At 35.8% G+C, this 9,116-nt stretch overlaps 1 protein-coding gene across 1 annotated transcript; it reads left to right on the forward strand.

The window, feature by feature from the left end:
• The first annotated feature begins 1,951 nt into the window (after window positions 1-1,951).
• Window positions 1,952-7,574, forward strand: LOC115968295 (tubulin--tyrosine ligase-like protein 12). Its single transcript, XM_031087642.1, has 15 exons — window positions 1,952-2,793; window positions 2,945-3,211; window positions 3,357-3,481; window positions 3,581-3,797; window positions 4,068-4,193; window positions 4,300-4,556; window positions 4,637-4,744; window positions 5,010-5,151; window positions 5,242-5,407; window positions 5,753-5,910; window positions 6,124-6,447; window positions 6,620-6,694; window positions 6,831-6,900; window positions 7,019-7,176; window positions 7,297-7,574. Exons 1-15 carry the CDS (start codon window positions 2,509-2,511, stop codon window positions 7,438-7,440), a joined length of 2,622 nt encoding a protein of 873 aa, XP_030943502.1. The 5' UTR covers window positions 1,952-2,508; the 3' UTR covers window positions 7,441-7,574.
• Window positions 7,575-9,116: the final 1,542 nt, after the last annotated feature.

Raw genomic sequence — 9,116 nt, forward strand, 5'->3', positions numbered from 1 at the left:
ACATAATCTTTAACCCTTTAGACAAAAAATATATATAAGTGCCCCCAAAATAACATCAATAAAAATTAACCCAAATAATAACAAAAATAGCCTAAACAACAACAAGACTAGGCCAACCAACAACAAATGAACAAAAATTTCAACCAAAAGACCATTCAAAAACAAAAATTAAAAATCCCTAGTCATTAAAATTCATAACTTGTTCAACTCATTCTATAAAAATAATGTCTAATTTTGTTTTTCCTAAAAAATGATACCAAGTGAGATATTGTGGCCAAGTGTTTTCCTCAACGACACCTGTAGCTAGCCGTTTGGCTTGTAGTTGTAGTAAGTATCATATGTTACTCTCTCTCTCTCTCTCTCTCTCTCTCTCTCTATATATATATATATATATATATTAGTATCTCAAATCCTCTCTCACTTTATTACTTTCATCTTAGCATTCTCAGTTTTCACTTTATCTCTCTTTCGTCCCTTTTTGCCTTTTCATTTCATTAGTAGAAGGAAATGGTATAATTTAAGTTCCTTTTTTATTATATTTTGTATAATTTAAGTTTTTTAATAACTACCCTAGAAAAAAATTCCTAAAATTACTATTGGATTCAATAGTAAAAGGCTAATATTAAGATGTGGGTCATGATCCCACCCCATGCCGTGGAGACATCATGGGCCATGACCTTGTGACGGCCTAAACTTAACCACCGTGGACTTTTAGGCTCAGACCCTCAATTTATTTGCATTTTGGATTGAGCTTCTCCCTTAATGGGAGGTCCAAGAAGTGGCTTACCTTTTGTGATATAATAGAAATGTTATTTTAGCCCTTAATTTCCCTTCTTTTGGCCTAGTCGAGGTTACAATCACGCAGCCGCGCCCTTTCTTTGAGATCCAAATAGGATCTCTTTGTTCTCGAGGTTGGTGTTTCCCTATTTCACTTGTGTTTCTCTCCCCAATTTTTCTAATCCCTGATCCCTATACCTCTTTTTCTATTTATAGCCTCCCCTTAGTGGGGTTGTCATGATGAAGGGATTTTCCCATGTCAGTGGGTCTCTCTACCCCATATTCTTGATTAGATGGGACCCACTGCCTACTACTAATGTGACTTCTTGGTAACTTGTGCCTAATGCTAGTTACTGCTAGGTGAGTGGATTCTCCTAAGGCATTATCCCTAGTTCGCAGCAAACTCTTGGGGGCATTTAGGGCGAAGATTTGATAGGCCCCTCTCGATTCAGCTCGTGGGCTAGGACAGGCCAAGCACATCGTTGCATAGGCCTACATTTCAGGATTGGGCCGACATACTCGGTCCATACAACCCCAATACAAAAATATATGGATTCTTGGAAAGAAAGCTTGATCCACCTAGTTAATTAAAATTTGGACATTTTTGGGCTTAAAGAGATTTAACCCCCAAACCCATTCTTTCTTTCTTGTATGAGATAATGTTGATGTGGCGTGGGTTGCCAATAAAATTGTGACACATGACATGAAAAAAAGTTCGCAATAACTTTAGAAGCCTATAAATGTGGGAAGCCCTTTCTCCTAAAGGAAAAGCCACAAAACCAACTCCGAGAAAATTCACTATTATATACTCCTAATATTTTGTGAAATGTGGATTTTTGGGTGATGGAAGATATACTAAGTATGGATGAATATCACTTTCCCAAATCAAGCTGATTATGGTGGAAAATTTGGTCAATTAGGTTGTATGCCTTGCATCAACCAAGATTAGATGCAAGGTTGGCAAAAATTTCTTGTCCTCCTTGACCTGTTTTGCCCCAATCTTGTGCAAAAATTTTCACAGTTTTGATAAGGAGATAGGGTGGGGACAGGTTTTGGTTGCCTTGCCTTGCCCAAAAAGATAAAAATGGTATATATTGTACATATTCAATTACCATCCCCAAAATACATGCTTCTCTCTCTCATAAAGCTTTTAAGATTGCCTCTCTTGTTTTTGTTTCGTCTCTGCCTCATTTATATTTTAGCTAACTTATATGTGATGACGAAATATCTCAGAACCCATCTTAGAACTAACTTGTCTTTCATGGGTTTTTCTCACCCAAACTGGGGATATGGGGTGATGAGGACAGGGCACCCTTGGCATTCATCCCATAAATTGGGGTTGCCCCGAAACATGTTGTTTCCCTCTCAGTAAGTAGTGAGCAGTGATGAAGAGCTGGCCCTGGCCATTCAAAGGAACGGGCTGGGCTCTAGTTTAACATTGGGCTGATAAGGAATTTGAATTTTAATGTTCCCTTCATTTAATCAACCCATTTAGTTTTTATTATGCATCAAAATATCACAAGCTTTAGGGTATTTTTCTTCTCTTGAAATCATGATTAACGCCCTAATAATATAATAATTCACGCAAATGTGAATGCTTGAGTCTTTTTATTCATATTCATAATAAGGCTATTACTGTAGTGAAGCGAGTGGAAAGGGCAAGGCCACCTTCTTCTTCTTCTTCTTCTTCTACTTGTAGTTGTAGACGTTCCTAGAGACTGAGAGTTTGCAATGGTTGGGGATGGGGGCAAGAGAATAACGAGGTACTCGGACTTCGTGAAAGTTCACGGGCTGTTACTAACGGCGTCAGGGCTACCTGAGTCGCTGCACTTCCAGCTGTTCCAGAAGCTCACCTCGGAGACCTTTGACGGCGGAGCCCACTTCGCAATCGAGCCCACTTCAGATGGCCGTCAAAGGCGTCTCCTACTCACCTCCTCCGACTTCATGCCTAAGGAATCCCAAGTGTTCCTCGTCGACCATGCCTGGACTTTTCGCCTCTCCGATGCCTACAAACAGGTGCCTCACTCTCTACTTTGAAACACCATTCTCTCTCTCTTTTTAATTTGTTTTTGCAAACTCTGATTGAAATTTATTAAGTTTTCAATTGGGTATTTGTAAGTCACTATCTTTTGCTCACTGACAAAATCATTACTATCTTTTAAAACAGTTGCAGGAGGTTTCAGGATTGGCTGAGAGGATGGCTGCTTTGATGTGTGTCGATATTGATTTGAATTCCAATGCTGAAGAGGCTGAGGATGTTGTTGATGGAATTTCACATCAAAATGGTACCAAATTGAGCGTTTTTGAAGCTATGGAAAGTGAAATTCAGGGTGCAAAAGAGAATGGAGATGGTGCAGTCAGGTGGCTGGAGCTTGAGGAGCTTGACATTGATGATGACACGTTCTTGTCCCTTGATTTATCTAGTAGATTTCCGGTGTGACGGTCTTTTTTTTTATTTCTTGGTTACTGCTTTAGACTTTAACTTTTACAGCCTACATGTTATTTGAGAAATTTTCATAATATTAGCAGATGTGGCGTTGTTTGAATTTTGGGTGTCTATATGTTTTGCTATGCATTAGGGTTTACTAGCACTTAGCTTGTGTGGGAACAAGCTTGAGAATGTGGAAATAATTGCTCGGGAAGTTACTAAATTTGAACAGCTAATGGCTCTTTGGTTGAACAATAACCCAGTTGTTCAAAATTGGTATGTGGCCCTAATACTTGGAAAATTGTTACTGCTATGCAATTATGCTTTAACTGAGTGGTTTTATATTAAGAGCGGACTGATGTATTCTTTTTCCAGTGATAGTCAGCTGGAGAATAGAGTTCTTCAAGGACTGCCAAGACTTGAAATTTACAACTCGCGTTTCACCGCTAAATTTGGTGCATGGGCATTGGGTTTCTGTGGAGGAGTGTATGGAAAGGATAATCCAGGCAGTATTCATGAGGGTGACCATCAATTGGAGAGTGTTTCCTCTCTTGACCTTTCGAATAGATCTATTCACAATTTGATCAGTAAGGTTCGGGCGGTACTTCCTTCACATGATTCTTCTTTGTTTATATGCTTTATTTTATCAGCAACTATTATGAAGATAAAAAGTTTGAAATCTAGAATGTTGGAATGGGGTTGCCTTGTACTTACTTCACTTACATAATTTTGATATTTCCATACCAATTTGAAGAAAAAGGGACTGAGTTTGATTTTTGGATGTACAATTTTATGTGATTGGTTAGTCTGATGGAGTGGTCATTGCTGATCTTTTCCTAATTCCCCTTTGTCTCTTTTTCAGGCTTTTTCACCTGTTGAGTTGCCTTCTCTATCATACTTGAATATTCGGGGGAATCCTTTGGAACAGAATTCTGTTGCTGTCTTGTTGGAAGTCCTGAAGGAATTTCCCTGCTTACAGTCTTTGGAGGTAGTTATGTTTGATATAGCTACAATCCTATATATGCAGGGATGATTCTGTTGAAGGCAACATTGGAAAAATTTTGTGGTTCTATAGAAATTAAATTGTTTTGCAGGTGGATATTCCTGGGCCCCTTGGGGAAAGTGCCATAGATATTCTTGAATCTCTTCCTAAGCTTTCTGAACTGAATGGTGTCAATGCATCAAAAATATTAGATACTGGCAAGCATGTGATTGATTCAGTGCTTCAGCCACGTCTTCCTGAATGGACTGCTGAGGAGCCTGTTACTGATCGCATTATAAGTGCTATGTGGCTATATTTGATGACTTATAGGCTTGCAGATGAGGAAAAGATTGATGAAACCTCTGTATGGTATGCATTTAAGGATTGATGAACTTTTCTTATTGGGATAATTCGAAGTGATGATTCTTTGTTTCTGATTTCTTTTTTAGGTATGTGATGGATGAACTAGGTTCAGCATTGCGGCATAATGATGAACCAAATTTCAGGGTGGCTCCTTTTCTCTTCATGCCAGAGGGGAATCTGTCATCAGCTGTGAGGTTGTCTTTTTATCGTTCATTTTAATTTTCTGCTTTGTTGCAGAGACTATTTTTCTCATTTGTAGATGAACTTTGTAATTTCTCTCCACATGATTTTTCATGCATGATTTATGTAAACACCTATATGATCCTTATGCACTTCGTGCATATAAATGCATGTGGAGACATCATATGCATTTTGTTTGATGCAGCTTTTCCTTTGTTGTAAATCCAATGGTACTAGCTGAATTATTGACAATTATAATTCCTGGTTATCTTTTTTCAGCTTTTCTATATTATGGCCAACCCAGAATGTTCAAAAAGGAGATGAATGCACTCGCGATTTTCTTTTTGGTATTGGGGAGGACAAACAACGTTCTGCCAGACTTTCAGCTTGGTTCCATACGCCGCAGAATTATTTTATAAAAGTATTGTCTCCAATTTCTATCTTAAATTGTGATTCACTGATTTTATTCATTCATCTTCTTGCCTGGTCTTACATGATATTAATCCTTCAGGAGTATGAGAAGCACTGTCAGAAGTTGCAATCGAAAAGTTTGATTTCTCCATCTGTACAGTCTTCTACCACTAGAAGTATACATCATACTGATGGGTCTCCTTTACGTGTGTACACTGATTTACCTCAAGTAGAAGAGTTTTTGACACGTTCGGAGTTTGTTATCAGTATGTGTTGTGTTTCATTGCTTTCAACTCCTTTATGTTATGACTTCATTTAATCAATTTATATTCTTTCATAGTTGTGTTTAGTATGTAACATCTCAATAGTGTTTTCCTGTTAAGTTATGAGATATGCATCTGCAAATATTATTAGGAATAGGATAAGTATTGCCAGTTTAGTAGCAGTTATCTGCATCCTCTACTACACTGATAAGCAAAACTTAGGTGTATTTTTTGGTGTGTCAGCTTTGGTTGACAACAATTTCATATTTGTTGTTTTGATGGTTTTTTTTTGTCAATTATGGTTTTTCCTTTTCTGAAAGTTTTCTTTATGATTTGTTTTGCTTACAGTATCTGAACCAAAGGATGCTGATATTATATGGACAAGTACCCAGGTAGATGAGGATATGAAAAAGGCTGCTGGAATAACAGATCAGCAATATATAAACCAATTTCCTTTCGAGGCTTGTCTTGTCATGAAACATCATTTGGCAGAGACTGTTCATAAGGTTAGAAAAAGCTCGCTTTGCATGTGAATGCTAGCGTCAATACTCTTTGAATGAACTGACCTTTGCCTGTCAGCAGTTTTAAATTAAATTGCCTACTTCTCCATGTAACTATGGCATTATGGCATGCTTGGATAATCAAGTCAAAGACAAAAACAAGGCTTGTTTTTTCTCTGCAAGAAGATCATTAACTTCGGATCTTTTTTGTTCTAACAGGCCTATGGATCTCCTGAATGGTTGCAGCCTACTTATAATCTTGAAACTCATCTATCTCAACTTATTGGTGACTATTATGTACGCAATAGAGATGGGCTTGACAATCTGTGGATCTTAAAACCTTGGAATATGGCACGAACCATTGATACAACTGTAACTGATAGTTTATCCTGCATCATCCGTCATATGGAGACTGGTCCTAAAATATGCCAAAAGTATATTGAACACCCTGCTTTGTTCAATGGGAAGAAGTTTGATCTCCGTTACATAGTATTAGTTCGGAGTATAAACCCTCTAGAAATATTCCTTTCCGACGTTTTCTGGGTATGCTCATTCTTCTTTGGTGTACTACTTCCTAGATGCTTATGTGATATGAACCTGTCGTCTTTACTATCTAAAGATTAATGAGGAACAACATTTTGCATGTGAGTATCTTGGATATTGTCTTCATTTAAGATTTCCATATTAAGATTGTTCTTTCATTTTTGGTTTTCAGGTTAGATTGGCGAACAACCAATATTCTTTAGACAAGCACAGTTTTTTTGAATATGAGACCCACTTTACTGTCATGGTATGTTCTATGCATAATGGTTGAGTATCACTATAAATAAAACCAGACAAATTTTGACATTTTATTTAAAAATTTAAGTTTTCGTGCATTAAAGTAAGTTTTAAGTTTTGTTGCATGATCAATTTATGGCCTACAGAATTATCGTGGGAGGTTTAGTCACAAGAATACACCAGAGTTTGTGACAGAGTTTGAACAGGAACATCAAGGTATGAGGGCTTGCTCATTTGAAATTGTGCTTGCCTTCCCAAGGGAATGGTCATTTGAGAACTTCTAACAAATCATCACCTTTCTCATAACTCATGAAAATTCCTGTTTTTGTTGTAGTTAAATGGTCGGAGATCCATCTGCGAGTGAGAACAATGATTCGATCAGTCTTCGAGGCTGCTGCTGCAGTACATCCAGATATGCACAGTCCGAAATCAAGGGCTATTTATGGCGTGGATGTCATGCTTGATACCTCTTTCCAGCCAAAGTTACTGGAGGTATGTACCTGAAAGTCTGAATGCCAGCTTCATGTTAGTATCAATTATTGTGTTCTTTTGGGTTGTTTCTATCCAATGCACTTGGCAAAATGATGAAGAGTTATGTTGTTTGTTGTGTAGGTGACTTATTGTCCCGACTGTACGAGAGCATGTAAGTATGATACCGAAGCTCTAGTTGGAGGAGAAATCAAAGGTCGTGATTTCTTTAATGATGTGTTTGGCTGTCTCTTTCTGAATGAAACTACTCATGTCAGCCCCTTGTAATTTGAATTATAGCTAATAATCTTTTTGTAACGGTCTATTTCCCATTTCTGCTTGCTATCATCATGGTTTTTTTTTAGATAGGCTATGATTGAAAGCTATTGGGTCAATTCCATGATTTAAAAAAAAAATTATAAGAACAAGATAACAATTGGTTTCTATGCTGTATTGGTGGGATTAGAACTCAAGTATTTTATTAACAGTTGAACTAATTGAAATTTTACTATGAGACACAACAAAATTTAGAATTCCATAATTTTCAATGTACTTTATGGCATTGGGACTTTAATGCGGGTTGGATATGCACATTGTTAAAATTAGCTAAATCTATTTCCTATTAGAGCATTTTCATCTTTATTGATTTTAGCATAAAAGAACCTACTTTTTTAAATAAATTTTTTATTTTATTTTACACAACAATTTTCAAAACATCTCACATCATATTATCTATTTTATATTACATTTTATTAAAATATTATATTTTTATCAAATTTTTTATTACTTTTTTTTAATCATCTCTTCGTGTATGAGTAAAGAAGTATTAAAAAAAATTTGCATGTGAATAGCAACCATGTATATTTACTCGGTTATTATAGCAACAATGTAAATTTACACACTTTTGATTAATTAATGTGGGTGAATTTTTGGGCTTGAATGTGCAAGTTTAACACCTTATGCAATCCACACACAAATATAAGTGCTCTAAACATCATGAGTGATAAAAGGGATTGGATGTAACATGCTTTCTGACATTCCATTTTAGGTGATTTGAATGGAAACACTTCGTTTAGAAGTTCATTAAGGAATGGAATAGAATGTAATAAGTAAATTATAAAAGAATGAAAAGGAACGAAAAGAAACATGATGTATTTAAGTAATGGGGAAAAAAATGTAATAAAATTAAGCGATATTATTTGAATGTTTTGAAATAAAAGAATAAAAATAAATGGAAAGTGAATAATCTTGTTTTAGAGGGAGAGTAATGAAACCATTTTATGACAATATTGCTATTGAACCCTTATTTAAAAATAAATTGCCAAATATGTAGGGGTATTTTGTGAGTTTTAATAAAATTTCTTTTAAGCCTAATTTTTTTCCCTTTGATTCATCCAAATTTTGAGGAAAATGAAAATTTGACATTTGGAGGGAAATAGAGAGAAATGTGTAACGTTCCATCAATTTCATTCCCTTTTACTTAAATTTCCAAATAAGAGAATGATCTTTCAATTCCTATTAAAACTCCCAAACAAAGGAATAGAATAAATATTTCTAAATGATTCATTTCATCCCACTTCAATTTCTTATAAATTTGTAGGGGTTGAAAAGCTAGTATAAGAAGGAAAGTAATTCCCTCCGATTAACTCTCAAAAAAGGGTTAATTCCCCCCACCCAAAAAAAAGAATAAAAAATAAAAAATAAAAAGAGAAGGAGAAACCTCTCAAATGAGAGAATGGCAAGACTATATATATATATATATATATATATATAAATTCTTTTCTTTCTTTTCCATTATTCATATTCTCCTCCCAGTTGTAACTGACTGAAATTGAAAGTGTTGGCTAGGAAAATCAGGGATCAAATTATACCATTTTGTTGAAATTAAAAGGAAAATAAAATAGAGAGACCTTATGGGTGCATAATATGAGACGAGTATTTATGAATCCTCCATGGCCATGGGA

The sequence above is a fragment of the Quercus lobata genome, chromosome 11 (assembly GCF_001633185.2).
Source record: "Quercus lobata isolate SW786 chromosome 11, ValleyOak3.0 Primary Assembly, whole genome shotgun sequence".
Classification (NCBI taxonomy): Eukaryota; Viridiplantae; Streptophyta; class Magnoliopsida; order Fagales; family Fagaceae; genus Quercus; species Quercus lobata.

Coding starts and splice junctions, on each gene's coding strand:
- LOC115968295 (XM_031087642.1), top strand. CDS start 2,509: ATGGTTGGGGATGGGGGCAAGAGAATAACGAGGTACTCGGACTTCGTG. Junction 3,212..3,356: donor ATTTATCTAGTAGATTTCCG/GTGTGACGGTCT, acceptor GCTATGCATTAG/GGTTTACTAGCACTTAGCTT. Junction 3,482..3,580: donor AACCCAGTTGTTCAAAATTG/GTATGTGGCCCT, acceptor TTCTTTTTCCAG/TGATAGTCAGCTGGAGAATA.